The 16,246-nt window shown below is 38.8% G+C and overlaps 2 protein-coding genes across 3 annotated transcripts; both read left to right on the plus strand.

Annotated features, from left to right (window-relative positions):
- Positions 1-505: 505 nt before the first annotated feature.
- Positions 506-3,385, plus strand: LOC149007972 (putative WRKY transcription factor 54). Of its 2 annotated transcripts, XM_089166215.1 has the most exons (4): positions 506-750; positions 2,323-2,555; positions 2,720-2,827; positions 2,928-3,385. In XM_089166215.1, exons 1-4 carry the CDS (start codon positions 646-648, stop codon positions 3,325-3,327), a joined length of 846 nt encoding a protein of 281 aa, XP_089022341.1. In that variant the 5' UTR covers positions 506-645; the 3' UTR covers positions 3,328-3,385. The 2 variants fall into 2 exon arrangements, with proteins under 2 accessions (XP_089022341.1, XP_089022342.1); XM_089166216.1 differs by lacking the exon at positions 506-750 and having other exon boundaries at positions 1,953-2,555.
- An 11,146-nt stretch (positions 3,386-14,531) lies between these two features.
- LOC149007973 (putative WRKY transcription factor 70) lies at positions 14,532-15,726 on the plus strand. Its single transcript, XM_089167188.1, has 3 exons — positions 14,532-14,830; positions 15,047-15,166; positions 15,261-15,726. The coding sequence occupies exons 1-3, from the start codon at positions 14,532-14,534 to the stop codon at positions 15,724-15,726; spliced, it is 885 nt and encodes a 294-aa protein (XP_089023314.1).
- The last annotated feature ends 520 nt before the right edge of the window (positions 15,727-16,246 follow it).

Below are 16,246 nucleotides of genomic sequence, written 5' to 3' on the forward strand. Positions count from 1 at the left end.
CCTGGGAATTCCCACAAGAAAAATCTCGAATAGAGAGAAAGGCAGTTAATTAATTTATTAATCAATCAACCAACGGCAACAAAACTTAAAGTGGACGATGTCAACTAACAATTGACACCAACAAGGCAACAAGTAATTCTTATCGATTGGTGGGAATGGGATAGATAATTAATTAATATTTGCTAGTTGCATCTTCTAATTTATTCCTAATTAATTCTCATTATATTTTAATAATCCTGAATTCCTGTTTTCCTTAATTCCGCCAATCTCAGAAAGCGACCGCATTCCAACATGGTATCGTGAGGGATTTACAGATAACTCAGAAGTCACTCAGAAGTCAGAACATAAATAGAGAAAATCTGAACCGTACGATACAGAACCGGAAGCCAATTAGATGTAAGGTGACGATGAAGCGCAACGTAACAGGGCTGACGTCATATGAGTTAACCAGCCCTAAATAAGTAGTCATTAATTTCGAATGCGAATTGAAGACAGTCTCCTTCAACATTTCTTCAACCAAGCCGTCCTTCCCCCATTATGCAGCTCCAACCTTTGTAGTAAACTCAGCTTCTCTTCTACAGTTTGGTCGTGTCGTGAAGTTGCAGCAGCCAAGCTTCAACTGGTCCTTCATGATCAACAACTTAGATGTTAGAGATATTTCAATCCTCAGTTACACTCATTCCAGCAAGGAACTCCTGCGACTTTGCCGCCTTGTTGGAACAAATCGACCAAGCACCAACCAAAGAGAAGGTACTTTTTAATTTCCATCTACTATTCATCTGGTATTTGTTAATTAGTAAAGGGCAAACATGGAGGACCACAGGACATCTATATTTTCTTCTTTTTTGTTGCCATTTTTTATGTTTACTGGTATTCTCAGAGTTACCATATCAGGACAGCTTACAAACGATTCTAGACAATCCACCCACCCAAAAAAAAGAGGAACTTACACATGATTTTTTGAGTTGTGGAAACATGCAAGAGGCATGGTTGAGAATACGATTGTGCCCATCAAAGATAACTATGCTTGGCAAGAACACTGAGAATGAGAGGGGGAAGAAAAAAGGGAATAAAAAGTGTTAAATGTAAGTGAATATTAGTGTATAGTCGTAGGGGAAAAAATTAGGTTCTTGTAAAATGACCTCAACGGCACAACATGAACCATGTAGAGGAATACACTATGTTGTAGGTCTCACAACATATTCTAAGAAATATCCTTATGCACCGGCTGGCAGTCAAAGAATTCAAATAATTTATTTTCCTTTCAGGTTCATAGGATGTACATCCTTGTAAGTTTTTGTGTCTCCAATACAATTTAATATTTCATTTTATTCAATAGAAGGCCTAGTAGTAGGAAATTTCTAACAATGCCAATGAGAACAAGGTTGAGAGATAGAGTTGAATGTTTGTGACTGAGCCCATATGTGCCTTTGTGAGAGAAAACATTATTGTTAGTAGATTTGAATTCTTCCTCCAAGTCTGCTGTCATGTCCCCTCCAAGTCTGTTGTCATGTCCTTGTACAATGACATCAAGGGCACCGCCCAAAACACCAATGAATCTACTACAGCAAGCGTCTCAAAATAGATTCCAGGTTTATTTCTTCAAAGAAATGTAATGATTTGACTATTTGGCTTTTGGGTTCGCATATAGTTTCTTAAGTTTTTGACATACAATTTAAAAATTTTATTTTTATGGATCCAATTATTTTGAGGACAGAGTATTTAAGTTGTTTTGTGATTTTGTTGCTTCCAAAAGGTTTCAATTGCTAAATCTTTCATTGTCTACGAAATTAGGTTGCACCTCATGTGGTCTTCCCAAGCATGATAGCTGACACTGTCTCAGATGCTCTACCGCTTGATCCTTCTTTAGGTGAAGTAAAATACTTGGATTGACCCTCGTGATGGAGGGTATAAGATTACTAGATTAAGACCACCAGAATGTGAAAAGATACCTTCACTACTTTGTATTGGGTTTCTTAAGAAAACAGATCTCAAACTCTTACATATTTGCGTGGATGTGTTACAATAAACATTTGCAAGTTGCTCCCTTTTGGCGGTTGTGTACATCATCTTCAATCATCGAGGTTCTAAAATTAATTAAGTATTAATTATAATTAATGGAATTAATTTACTAATCGTGGAAGAGCTAGGTATCAATTCCCTCAAACCAGCACTTGCTTGCCTACTTAATCCATATTATAAAACAGGAGAAACAGAATTCGTGATTGGTAGATGTTGAAGTAGCAGAGAGCTTTAAAACAGTCATTAATGGAGAACTCTTCTTCCGTTGCCGGAAACTTGGCTTCATCTGCTAGGGAACAGGTGATAGAAGAACTAGTACGAGGGCGGGAATTTGCTGCTCAGCTCAAACTTGTCCTCCATCATCAACTCAATGGGACTTTTGATCATGAATCTGTCACAGTGGAGCATCTGGTAACCAAGGTATTGGGATCGTTCAAGGAGGCTCTTTCAATACTGAGTTACACCGAGTCCAACAAAGATTCTTTGACGTGGCCGCCTTTTCAGAATCAATATGGATTCGGATCTCAGACAAGGTGACATTCTTGCTTCCTTCCATTACTGTCATGTTTATTCTTTAGAATCTACTGATTAGTGATCAGTGGTTAGGGAACTATATATTAGGGGACCACCTACATTCAAATATCTTTGCTGTTCTTAGTTACCATTGTTTGCTTATTAATGATTTATTGAATCGTAGAAATATGCAACAAACATGGACCAGGATTAGAGTTTGTCGGCCAGTTGAAGATGATTATAGTTGGAGAAAATATGGGCAGAAAGAAATCCTCAATGCCAAACATTTAAGGTACTTCAGATCGTAAGAGAAATTAAATGTGTTTTTTGTGTTAGTCGTAACATTAATTAATCTGTAATCAAGCAATTTAATCAATTTTTGTGATCTCCAGGTGCTACTACAGATGCAGCCACAGGTTTGATCTAGGTTGTCAAGCAACGAAACAAGTTCAAAGAACAGACGATGAGTCACCGACGTTCTTAACCAAATATATAGGTCACCACACTTGCAAAGATATCCTCAAGCTCTCTTCTATGGACATGGATTCTGCAGCTGATGAAAAGGGTTTTAAAATCAACTTTCAATCGAGCACCACAACAAAACAAGGCCATCCTTTCTTCTCAACCATTTGCTCTAGCAAAGAAGACAAAAGGAAACCCTTTGCCTCGGTAGACCAGCAATCCACAGGAGATTGCAGCAGGTTTCACATGGATATGCTGATGAATTCTGGTTATCTCAACGATGTATCTTATGATGATGAGTTATTTCACCTAAAAAATGAGAGCAATTAAGGGTTCCAATTGGGGTCAGTTTGACATAAATTTCCAATTTGTAAATGCAAGCCAGAACTTTTACCTCTTTCTCTAGTGTAGATCTCAACATGAAAATGAACTTTAATTTCAAACATACATTAGAAGCATCAACCATCATGGCTTGCTAGCACCCCCACAAAAAAAAATTGATCTTAATTTACTTTAGTCCTGTTGAGTCCGGACAAGGTCTAAGTTGGGTGCTACAACCCTAGAGGTGAGTTAGGGTTGGAAATTGTTGATCCTACGTTGAGATTGGGCTGAGGTTTTTAAACCCTAAGTTAAGGTTAAAGCAATAATAATCTCTCTTTTACACACATTTTCTTCTAATCCATTTCTACGAAAACTTCACGGAATCAAATAGTTTTTTTTGGTAGTATGGAATCAAATAGTTGAATCCCTAGTATAATGGATTTTAATGTCTGCAAAACACGAACAATAATATGAGGACTGACTAATACCTGAACGATTATAACCTTTCTCTTTTCTTTTTTCTCTTTTTTTTCCTTTGGAAAATCTAAACAATGATATTTTCAGTGTTTTCATCCAATTTGTGCTTTCAATACCCATTCTTGTAACATATTTCTAAGTTGTGGATTTCCGAGTAGAACTACGCAATAGATAGCTACACAACTCCATCAAAAAAAGCATTTGTAACTTTTATCAGGGACAAAAAAAAATGGGAGAAGAAGATACACAAGAATTATTGGACAAGACTTTGCAAGTCTAAGGAGCAGGGGGGCTTAGGTTTTCGTGACCCTTTACTTCATAACTGTGCTCTTCTTGGAAAGTTTGCTTAGCTCTTGTTGAATAATCCGAACTCTCTCTATGCTAAATTTATGACGGCCTTTTACTACTCCTCCTCGGATTTTATGAAAGCGAAAGTTGGGAGTCAACCTTCGTGGGCTTGGAAGAGTGCTCTAGTGGGCCGTGAAGTCCTTAATGATGGATTAATGTGGGAAGTAGAGAATAGTGAACAAATTGGCCTTTGGGAATGTAAGTGGTTGCCTCACAGTGAAGACTTTCAGATCTCAATGGAAAGACCTGTGATTTGTCAAGCTACCAAAGTTTGCGGACTTGATATTGGAGAACAACAACGAATGGGACCTTGAACAAAATCAATCAGTCGTTTAATGAGAGGGATAGGGCAACTATTAAGAGGATTCAGCTGAGCATTAATAGCAGGGAAGATCGACGCATTTGGGGCCTAGCTAAAAATAGATGTTACACCACAAAGTCTACCTACCACATGCTTCTGAACAAGAGTGAGAGAGACTTCAGTCTAGGGCAGCCTCTTCATCAAGAACTCACAAATGGGATGATATTCCTAAGTATGGAAGTTGATCTGGGGGCTGTTTGCAGTGTCTAAGATGAAATACTTCCTATGGCGACTATGTGCTAAAGGAATGGCTAACGGGGAGAATTTAATCAAAAGGAAATCAAATTGACCCCTCATGTAAAGCTGTGGAGCTGCTATGGAGTCGTCGGATCATATTATGTTGGGTTATTAATTTGCCAAGGCGGTTTGGTTTGGTAGTTCTCTATCCTTCCTTGTTCCTGATGCACAATTGCACTGGAGTCACTGTGTACGATGAGTTCCCTTCTAAAGCTGCAAAGAGAAAAACCATTAGCCTGTGTGTATACCTATGCTGGTATCTGTGGATTGCAAGAAATGATCATACTTTTGGCAAGGAATCCTGGCGCCTAGAGGATGTTATTGCTAGAGCCCAGAAGATGTGTTTGTAATTTCTTGAGTCTCTGAGTTTGGTGTCCAATCCTATGGTGGAAATTCTCCATCGGTCTAGCAAAAACAGATTGATGGCCGTTCTATTCAGGAAATGTTGGTAGCTAATAATTATAAGGTTTTCTGTGATGCTGCGATTCCTGTTGATGGTGACGCGGGTGGTATGGGATTTGTTATTCACGGTCAGCGAGCTGCCTTTAATACAGCCTTGTCTAAGTCGACAATAGCAGCTGAAGCTTTCATTGGTGAAGCATTGGCAATCAGGTCTGTAGTACTTGAATGCTTTTACTTTGGAGTTAGAAGGGTGAGATTATTCTTAGATTGTGAAGCTCTTGTTAAACTCCTTGATTCTCAGGTAAGGTATTAATTAACTAGATTAAAATTATATATAAGTCAAATTTGATTAACTACTCGAGTAGGGCTGATTCAACATGGTTGGTTGATTACAGGATGTGAATTATCGAGCTTACAAAGACCTTGACAAAGTCAGATTTGGGTAGGGGATTCTTTACAATTTTTCCTGTATAATCATTTACGCATCCATCCCCCACCATTTTTGAATGACAAGGAATGGTGACCAAACACCAATATGAGTCAACTTAGGTCCGATCCTATTGCTGCTGGTCAAAATATAATTTTATCATTATTTTTTATATTTATAGAAAGTATATAATGCGAAGGTTTAAAATGATTGCTTAACGGAAAATTGTAATTTTTAGTATATAAATAAATAATAAACCGAAGAAACGACAGATGCCAAATGAAGATGAGATTCAGGGTAGATGATTTGAAGGCTCCACGTACGTACATGTATATCGTGCGTATCAAGGTTTTGTATATCTTCCCTTGGCTCTCGCCCCTTACTGTGTTCCCCTAGAAGCTCTATCTTTAGCTGTCGCCTTTTGCGCTTTATCTGCTCTCTTTGCTTCTAGCCTTGGAATGTCATGTATTGTTGTTTTCAAATCTTGAAGACAATCCAAGAGGTGCACCTGCTGGATTCGCTCCAGGTCATTGCAATGAATCTTTCTCTCTGAGGATTTGGTGAAAATATTTTTTTTTGGAAAGAGTATGACTGATGTGTTTACAGCATCTGTTGTGGTAGGGTTTTGAGTTGAATTTGTTCATTTCTGAAATAAGGGGTTTTCTGACCCAAATGAGCATGTACTTGTTTTGAGATTCACAAGCAACAACGAGTGAAGCATTGGGGGTGTTTCTGTCATTGGACTATGAAAGAGATGGAGAAATTCGAGAAGATGTTGATTCATCCTGTATTTTAGTGTTAATTCTATGGGGCTGCCATTTTCGCTGGATTTATGGTGGGTGGATTCCCATAGGGATCCCACAAAAAAAAAAGATTCTCATAGGGAAAAGCCAGAGTTGGGGGCAGTTGTCTCTAGCGGGGGAGGGATGAGGTGGTTTTTTACGAAGATAGTGGGCAGTTTTTCGACGAGAGATACGAAGATGGGTGAAGCGAGAATACATTTCACCTACTTTTTGGATAATTTTAGTAGATAGAAGGCATTTGAATCATTTTAATTTTAAATAATTTAAATAAGGGTAAGAATATTTAAGTAATTTTATCTGTCATTTAACAAAAAAACTTAATTGTAGATAATTTATAATTATCCAAGTGGAACCCAGGTAATTTTAAAGATAATAATGTGTGATCACTAGTTTTACCCAAAAAATAATGGATGCCGACCATATTGAAACTTTCAATAATTAAGTAGATCAAATAACGTAAAGGTACAGGAGAATCTTGTATGTATAAGTTGAATGGATACCTTCCTCCATGAGTATAATGTATGATTAAAAAAACATGATATATTTGTCTTGCTTGCAGCGGAACATTGAATTTGCAACTGTAGAGTATTGATAAATTATTATTATTATTATTATTATTATATTTTTTTTAAGGGTAAAACGAGACATGGAACTTAATTTCACCGAAATTCGGTGATTTCGCCCCCTGGCGAAACGATACCAGGGGGCGAAACGATATTTGACTTATATCGCCGGAAAATCGACGATTTTTGACAAATCGCAAGAAAATGGCCGGAGAAAAAGGAGAACTTCGTCACACACTAGATTACTGAGAAAAAAACCACCTATTTACAATAAATAACAGACCAATCTCCTCATACCTCTCTTTTCTCTTCTCATCCTCCGTTGGGTCTCTACCAAAATCATATTAGATTTGAAAAAACAAAAACAAAAGGGGATTTTTTCAGCAGCTCTTCTTTCTATGTACCATTTCAAGCTCTTCCACCTGATCATCGGAAGTAGCAGCCTCAGCATCCGGAGCTAGGGAGTTGGAAGAACCTGTCTCACACTCCATTTCAAGCTCTTTCACCCGCCGGAGAGGTTTGGGACGGACGAACTAAAGAAGAGAGAGAGAGAGAGAGAGAGAGAGAGAGAGAGAAAGAGTGAAAGACGCGGCTTTTACTTTTGTAAAATATCATATATTATACTTTTTGATCAAAGAAAACCAAACACACGATTAAAACAAGAGCAGGCCCATATGTTGAGGGTAGGTCCGGCACCAATATCCTTGGCCGGATCAAAGAGTTGAGTAGGGGGGATTTATAATTACAAAAAGCAGGGAATTTGGATTTAATATCTACCAAGTCGGATTTGATGGATAGGCCGGGTTGGGAGGGCAAAGAAGCTAGGGGGATTGCTCCGCATTGATCCGGACTCTTGAATTTGAGGAGATTCAGCCCTTCCTCACGCCTACTATTGCCTCCATGAATGCGCCAGCGCATTTGTCCAAGATTTCCTGCCATAATCCGCACGGCGATGTCTAGTGATTGATAAACCCGCACAAGCAAATGGTTCATTAGTAATACTACACAACGGTGTTCTTCCCGGATATTGTTATTTGTATCATCATTTAGGCAGGGAGCACTCATGCTAGAAGCCATTTTGTTATGTTCCGCAAAATTTTGTAGGGGTTGGGTTTGGTTTTTCCAAAGATGCATTATTTCTTTCTTTCCGGATGAAGTAACACGTGGCACAAAAGCGAAAAAACCACTCTATTTGCATGCCGGTTGGAGACCAATTAGAGATGATTGCACAAGTGTAGATTGATTCGTTGTGCAAGTTGCGCGCAAGCCTAGGGGCGCTGCCCGAGATTCTCTTCGTCCACGCATGAGATGAAGATGTGCCAGGTGTGCTTGTTATTGCATAGATCGCATCTTTCATTTATCATCTTCCATGGGAAACCACGTGTGGAAGCCCTTCATTCGATAAGCGCCAAAAGAAGGATTTGAGTTTGGGGTGTATGCGCATCTTCGGAAGGTTCTCCACCAGTGCAAACGTTGTCATTGTCATATCTGTTCGCGGTGCGCCGCAATTTGGCGAGAGAAGTCTCCATTTGTTGAGATACGGGATGCCATGAGTCTGGATAGATTAAGATTGAATAGTGAGAGTGGGAAAGATGGGAGATTGAAGTTTAAGAGATACTCCCGTTGGGGCTATGTATTGTGACATTGAGCAAGCGGTATCATGCATCCGGATATTGTGTGTTGGAAACAGGTCTTGACACTTTGCTCTGGTAGCCAAGGGTCGACCGAATGAAGTATTAGACCCGTCCCCTACATTTCGCTCAACATTTTTGGAGGTCGGTGGATCGGCGAGGCTCGCACGGCCAAGAACGCTTTAAATCTTACCTTGGGATTGAACGGGGGGAATTAGGGAAATATTTGGCTTTCAAGATGTTGGCCCACATGGATGTGGGTTCGGTCAGGACTTCCATCCTTGCTTGAGAAGTAAAGCTTTGTTGATGTCCTCCATTTTTGAAACCTAGGCCTCCCAAAGGTTTTGGTTGCAACATTTGTCCCAAGAGATTAGAGTTAAGTTTTTGTTTTTGTTGGGTTGCCTAGCGGAATCTTTGCGGAGGGAGTCAACTGTGGAGATAGTTTGGGAATCGGAAGCATTGCATATGATGGAGGGATAATGGTTGGAGTACGATTTTATGAGTACCTCTCTTCCGCAAAGGAGAGGGTGGAGGCTTTCCATGATGCAAACCGATTTCTAATCTTGTCCGGGATAAAATTGAGATTTCTTGTTTTGGATTTTCCTGGGAGAAGGTTGGTTCCAAGATAGAGGGCATCTTTTTTCATCTCCGAGATTCCCAGAATCGACGGGATTTGGGTTTTGTGGTTGTGATTAACATTTCGAAAACGCCCGCTTTTCGAAGCTAACGTTGACCGGTGATGTCCGTGAAGAGCTCCAAGGCTGCCTTGATTGTGAGGATGTCCTCCTTTTCCGCTCTACAAAAGAGGAACGTATCATCCGCAAAGAAGAGGTGAGATACTCCGGAGCGTCTTGCAATTTTGATTCCTTTGAACATGTTGAGCCTCCTATACTCATTGAGGATCTGGACAAGACTTCCATGATGAGTAAAAAAGGTACGGGCTTAGAGGGCACCCGACGGATTCCCCTAGATCCTGTAAACCCGAAAGGGGCTGCCATTTAATTTGACGAGTAAGTGGCCGGGCCGATTAGGTGAGAGACCGGGTTGCACCAAGTTTGACTAAAACCCGGGAACGAGAGCAAATCGGTGATTGCCTTCCACGACCGATCATAAGCTTGGACATATCGAGTTTTAGAGCTACATATCCTCCTTTGCTTTTTGTTTTGTTCAAGAAGTGGAAGATTTCATGTGCCAGGAAAATATTCTCAGTGATTTGCCGCTTAGGAACAAAGGCTCCTTGGAGGGGAGAGATTATATTTTTGAGGAACGGCAAGTCGTAGGGCAAGGGTTTTGGCAATGATTTTGTAGGTGACGTTGCAAAGGCTTATGGGTCTGAAGTCCGTCACTGCCCGGGCATTTTCTTTTTTTGGTATGAAACATAGAAGTGTGTGGTTTGTTCCCCAGGGTAGGGTACCCTGGGTGAAAAAGGATTCCACAAAGTTCATGATATCAATGCTAACTATATCCCAATGTTTTTGAAAGAAAAAAGCATTGAATCCGTCACTTCCCGGTGCTTTGTAAGGCCCCAGCGAGAAGACAACCGATTTAATTTCCTCAATGGTTGGGATAGACGTTAACAACTCCGGGTTCTCAAGTTCATTCAGAGGGGAGAAAAGGTTTTGAATGAATGCAGTGTCCAAAGGGTTAGACGTGGAAAACAAGTCTTTCATGTGTTGGGAGAAGACAGAGGCAATATGGTGGGGTTCCGTAATAGTCGTTCCCTGATGAACAACAGACTCGATTTTCCTTCTATGGTTGTTGATTTTGGAGTTGAGGTGATAAAATCTAGTATTTCTATCACCCGCGGAGATGTATTGGGTTCTGGATTTTTGAAACCAAAAGAATTCTTCCGCATCGAGGGCCCAAGAAAGGAGATCTTTTTTTTCTTTTATCAACGGGTAGTCAGGGCAATCAGTGGATTCCAGAAAGTCGATTTCACATGTAAGACGGTGAAAAAGTTCATTTACATTTCCAAAAGAGGAAGTATTCCAAGCAGAGAGGAATCTAGAGAGGTTAGCAAGTTTGCCTATCAAAGGTTCACTTCTATTAGCATCCCAGTTCGAGGAAACAGCTTTTGAGAAACCGGGGTGGAGGTGCCACGCTATTTGGTAGTGGAAAAGTTTTTTCCCCATTCGCTTATGGTTCCTCACCGAGATGAGGATTGGGTTATGGTCAGAGCAAGAAGCAGGGAGTCTTCGGATATGAGTAGTCGGGAAAAGGCCAAGCCAGTTCGGGCTTAGGAAGACGTGGTCCAGTTTCTCCTTGATGAGATTGGGAGGTTTTTGACGATTGGTCCAGGTAAAATAGGATCCTGGGGCATTCACCTCCAACAGGGAGTGAGAGTCCACCAATTTAAGGAATGATTGCAAGGCGGGTGTTGACTTGAAGTTGCCCCCCAGCTTGTTATCAGCGGAGATTACCTCATTGAAATCTCCAGCAATGAAGAACGGAGTGTTGATCGAGTCAAGATAGTTGTCCAAATTCTCCCAAAAGATAACCCTTTCCGTGTATTTAGGTGGTGCGTAGACGAAAATTGCAGTCCAGGGGGAGGGTAGGGTCCCCGAGATAACCAGTAGATGGTTGTCAGCATGAACAAGACAGACCGGGAAAGATCTTTGTGAGAGAATCATCAATCCACCTTTTAAGCCTTTGATCCCTGTGCTGTTAGTGAATCCAATCAGAGAGAAGTCTTTGGATAGTGCAGATTGGGATTGAAAGAGGATGTGGTGATCGCTACATTTAGTGTCGCAGAGAAACACCACTTGTTTATTATACTTGTTAACTTTTCAACTTTACAAGCTTACATGGGTATTTGCACCGAGACGGTAAGTCCGTGAAATTTGCAAAGATATAAAGTTGGCATTTGATAAAGCATTAAATGAAGAGAGATGAAGATCAACCTTTAGCCTTAATTATTGCCGGTTGGCGAAATTCGCCCCGGCGAACCCCGCGAAACAAACTAAAGTTCGTTCCTTCTTACCAAGAAATATTTTAAAAAAACAACCGGATCTTAATATGATTTGAGGGATCCACAAGCCAAGGCAGGCGCCGAAATAGTATGAAATAACGACAACAATTGAGTTTGATTCAGAATATTAAATAATTGATCCAAGACTTCCAGAAAGGAAGGAAAAACCTTACGCTAGATTCATGCACCTTCTGCTGTTCTAGAATCCGTCAAGCCGCCAGACTAAAAGTGGTTCAGACGAGAAGAGAGAAAGAGACGCAATGGAGTCTTCTGGATATTCAAAACGAGAAATGAGGAACTGTTCCAGGGATAGCTATGCTTTTACTGCTCAACTTCAGGTTATCGATCTCGAGTGAACAACTAGTTGAGCTTGGGAGTCAACTTCTGTTTAATGAAATTCTTGAACCATAAACGCATAGTTTTCGATAAGGAAATTATATCCACTGTTTGCCTGATTACTAGAAAAAAAATAGAAGCAATTTGCATTTTTGTGGGAAAAAAAAAATTCTTCTCGAAGAATTGAACTCATCTACTTCCTGAAATGGTTTCAGATGAGAGTTATGAATATCCCACGGTCCAAAAATCGGCTGATAAGTTTATTACATCTGCTTGATTGGTTGGGTTGAAGTAGGTTTGCCACACAAGTAAAGTATTTCATTCCCTAAGCCTTAATGAATTTCATTATTTGCCAAAGGGCGAGTAGCACGAGGCAAATCTGAAGGAAGGCAGGCCAACGTCATTTGGACATCCTAAGTATGACGCCCTACACCCCCTCCCCAACCATTGGATGTATTCTATTTGCTTATGTAGCACAATTCTATTGGTTGATATAAATCCAAGGTCATATGGGTTTACGAAACATTATTTTATGGTATAGGCAATTTGTTATATATGTTACGCAATGTACAGTTAGATAAAATCAAACTCCAGACTTCTTCGCTAGAAAGTGTCGGTCTTACCAGCTTACTAGCTGAGTGGATGTGATGATAATGATGTGCTAATTGATTATGTATAAACTTTGAAGACTGTTATACAATTTTTTTATTCATTAGCATGAAAAGATGCAATGGAATTATGGTCCCAAATTTGACTCATGTATCATATAAATATTTATTTATTTAATATATTATTGAAACAAGTTCATGAATTGAATTGATGAACATCATCTCCTAATGAAAAAAACTAGATCCAAATCTTTATTGGACCTCAAATATTCTATGTAAAGGGATGAAAAAATTATTATCATTATTAGGGTCGTTTTTGGCCTAATTGTAAATGGACCACAGTTATTGGATACGGTCAAGATGTCAAAACAACTATTGGTGTAGGAATCTTCGACAATGGGTTCATTCTTGTTATTATTAGACCTGTAAATGAATTGGGATAAACAAAACCTCTATCCAAATCGGATCTAATATCCAACGGAAATGTATAGAAAATATACGAATTTGAATCTATAACTTTGTCAGATATCCTACAATAATTCGATCGGATAAACTATCGGATTACTAATTGCTGATTGTCATTTATTATATTTTTTATTTCTTAGTTTTTAGTTATCGGTTATCTGTTATCAATCTCCAAATCTAGTGATTAACCCCCTTTTTGGGGGGAGAATTGTTTGATGTTTTACTCTAATTAGATAAATTTTTATCCAGATGTTATCAAATCCAATAAGCAATTGCCAAAATCTAGTTGCTTATCAAATGGATACGTATATTTTTTGTAAGAAAAATTCTAGATTTTGACATCCTTAAAATGAATATAAATGCGAATTTAGAGACGGATTTCGACTATCCATTTATAGGTTTAACATGTTAAACATGTTATTATTGTTGTAATTATTATTAAAAGATTTTACACGAGTCACCTCCATTTCTATTGGAAATATGTGCATCTCCCTCCCCCAATTCAAAACTTATCAAAGATCCTCAACATATTTAACATCATTATGATTTCGCCACCCACTCCCCACCCCCAAGCCCCCAGCCAAATGGTTCTATTTCAATTTTATTCTCTGATTTCTTTCCCTCCTGAATGGATGAAACCTTATAGTCTTGTGTGGAAGGAAGGAAGAAGAGAGAAGAGAACTAGAGAAGGGAACAACATTAAGTTATATCGATAATTTCACACAGGAACCAAAATGATAGGCTGAGACTGAAAACTATCCTGTCCACCCGACCATCGGATAAGCAACCTGCGGAGTGGTAAAATCATAACTGTTAAATTACAAATTCAATTCTAATATTAAATGTCAAATTTTTATTATATGATTCTAATCCCATGATTCAAAGGTTGACGATCTAGAATATTTACTGACCGTGTAACTTTGATAGTTTTCTCTGTATTTCTTTTTTATTAGACCAATTACCAATCATTCTAAATTGTGATTTTACTTTTTGCCCCTAAACCAATAAACACATAAAATTAATTCAGATGTTTCGGCTTTGCGTGGCATCCGTATTTGCAAATTGCAACCCTAGCTAATTAGACCATTATCATCATATTAAGGTAATTCCAGTGTGTAAACACAAGACTCTAAAATCGAAAAAGACTTCTACCTATAACCAACAGTACATTTGGGTATGTAAGCTAAGTGACAATTCCAAATAATTCAAATCTTTCAGTCCAAATTTGACCACGTGAAATTAATAAATGAATCAAGTCATTATCGAAATTTATCAGAGCCTAGCTATTCATGTCAGAATTTCATTCTTGAAGACCTTGTGAATCCTCCATGGCAGACACAATAGTTTTTCAAACGTGCGTGCTTGCACATATATAATCAGCTAGTGAGAGAATGCATGACCTACCATGCTGATGCTGAAAGACTGAAGTCTTAAGAAGACAAATGGTTTGACGTCAAGGACGGCTTGATTAAGAATTTTTTATGGTAGACTTTAACGATCATAAGCTATGTTCATGCATCTTCCTCATTATTGTTTGTGCTATATAAGAAACAGAAGCCATAGTAGAGCTTCATAAGGTGAGAGGCAATGGAGTCTCCTCAAGCGGGGGTTCAAATACAGGTGATGGACCAACTTATTCAGGGTTGTAAATCTGCTGCTGAACTTCAGATGATCCTTCGTGAGCTCAACAGTTTAGGTCATGATAGGTCAATCACCGCTGAGGATCTCTTGAGAAAGATACTGAGATCATTCGCTGAGGCTATTTCAAAGCTTAGTTCCATTGATTCTGGCGAGATTCCAGCAAGGTCGACCTATGAGGGTTTTGAAGATAGCAGAACAAATTCCACGAACAATGATGGACGCAAAAGACCAGCAAAGCAGAGAAGGTGCTTTTAATGGCTTACCATTGTATAAGTATAAGCAACATTATTAATTTCTTTGTTTTTTTTTATTTTTTAGATGAGGGTTTTTCTTTTCTTTTTTTAATTCTTTACCCAATTTAGATTTTGGATTTTGATTGAGATATCCATCTGAGTGTTTTGATCTAAGACTTGTAAACAGGTTTGTTTCCTAATATATGTTCTAATATTATTGATATGTAGAAATATGCAAGAGACGTGTGCATGGACATGGACAAAGATTACATCTGTGCCTGATGATGAAGATGGTTTTACTTGGCAAAAATATGGGCAAAAAAAGATCCTCAACGCCAAATATCCAAGGTCTTTAATTTCCCATTACTATATATAATAGATAAGTGATAGATATTGCATTCCTTTTTAGGATTTTTTACTAATCAGTTCTCTTGATTTCTAGATCCTACTTCAGATGCGCCTACAAAGATGATATAGGTTGTCAAGCAATTAAACGAATTGAAAGAATTAAAGATAACCCACCAATGTTTCGGACCAAATACATAGGCTATCACACATGCCAAGGTCTCTTCAAGGCTTCATTTGTGGAGTCCACAGATAAAGACGGTCTTCTGATCAACTTTGCATCAAACACTACAACCAAGCAAGAACCTGTTATTTTGTCTTCTTCATTCCTATCATCTGAAGAAGAATACAAGCAAATGTTTACCTCACAAGAAAAAGAATACAGTCCATCATCCTCTTTAGGATATCTTCCACCACAAGATTCGATCAACCTCAAGCTACTCATGGCAGCATCGACATCATCATCATCAACCTTGGATCACGATTTTGTTTCAGGGAGCCACATCAGCTCTCCCGCCGGTGGCTTCGATATTGATATGGAGTTATGGAATCTCTTTATCTGAATGGTTTAACCTATGATGAATAAAAAATTTCAGCATTTGTATTTGGGTCATTTTTGTACTCCCACTCCGTAAGTGTAGTCACATGCTCCATTCATTTCCCCTTACGAGATGAAGAACGGTATGCATAGTACATAGAAGCAAAAAGGACACGGGTTACTGCCACATGAGTCAAGCGTAGGTTTTTTCATTCAAGGTGATTCTTGTCATTTTGAAAAGTTTAATTTATTTGCATCAACATTTAATTATGATTTCAAAATGGCAAGGTGTCATTGATATATTTGTTTTCCCTATAGGGGGTTTTATTAATAAGTTAGATAACTCATAGGGTTTATGAGGTAACACAAGGGGTAGCGCTGAAAATTTCCTGAATTTATCTCTGTCTCAGATGTTCATTTGGTTTTCAAGATTGTGTAAGTGGGTGTTCATGATGCACTATGTATTGGATTTCACAAAACATTCTCAACCGAAACAAAAGATCAAAGTCTAAAGTTGAGTAATTTTCATTTGGACCTCCTAAGAT

The sequence above is a fragment of the Hakea prostrata genome, chromosome 8 (assembly GCF_041222555.1).
Source record: "Hakea prostrata isolate BN-2017 chromosome 8, UWA_Hpros_2, whole genome shotgun sequence".
Lineage (NCBI taxonomy): Eukaryota > Viridiplantae > Streptophyta > Magnoliopsida > Proteales > Proteaceae > Hakea > Hakea prostrata.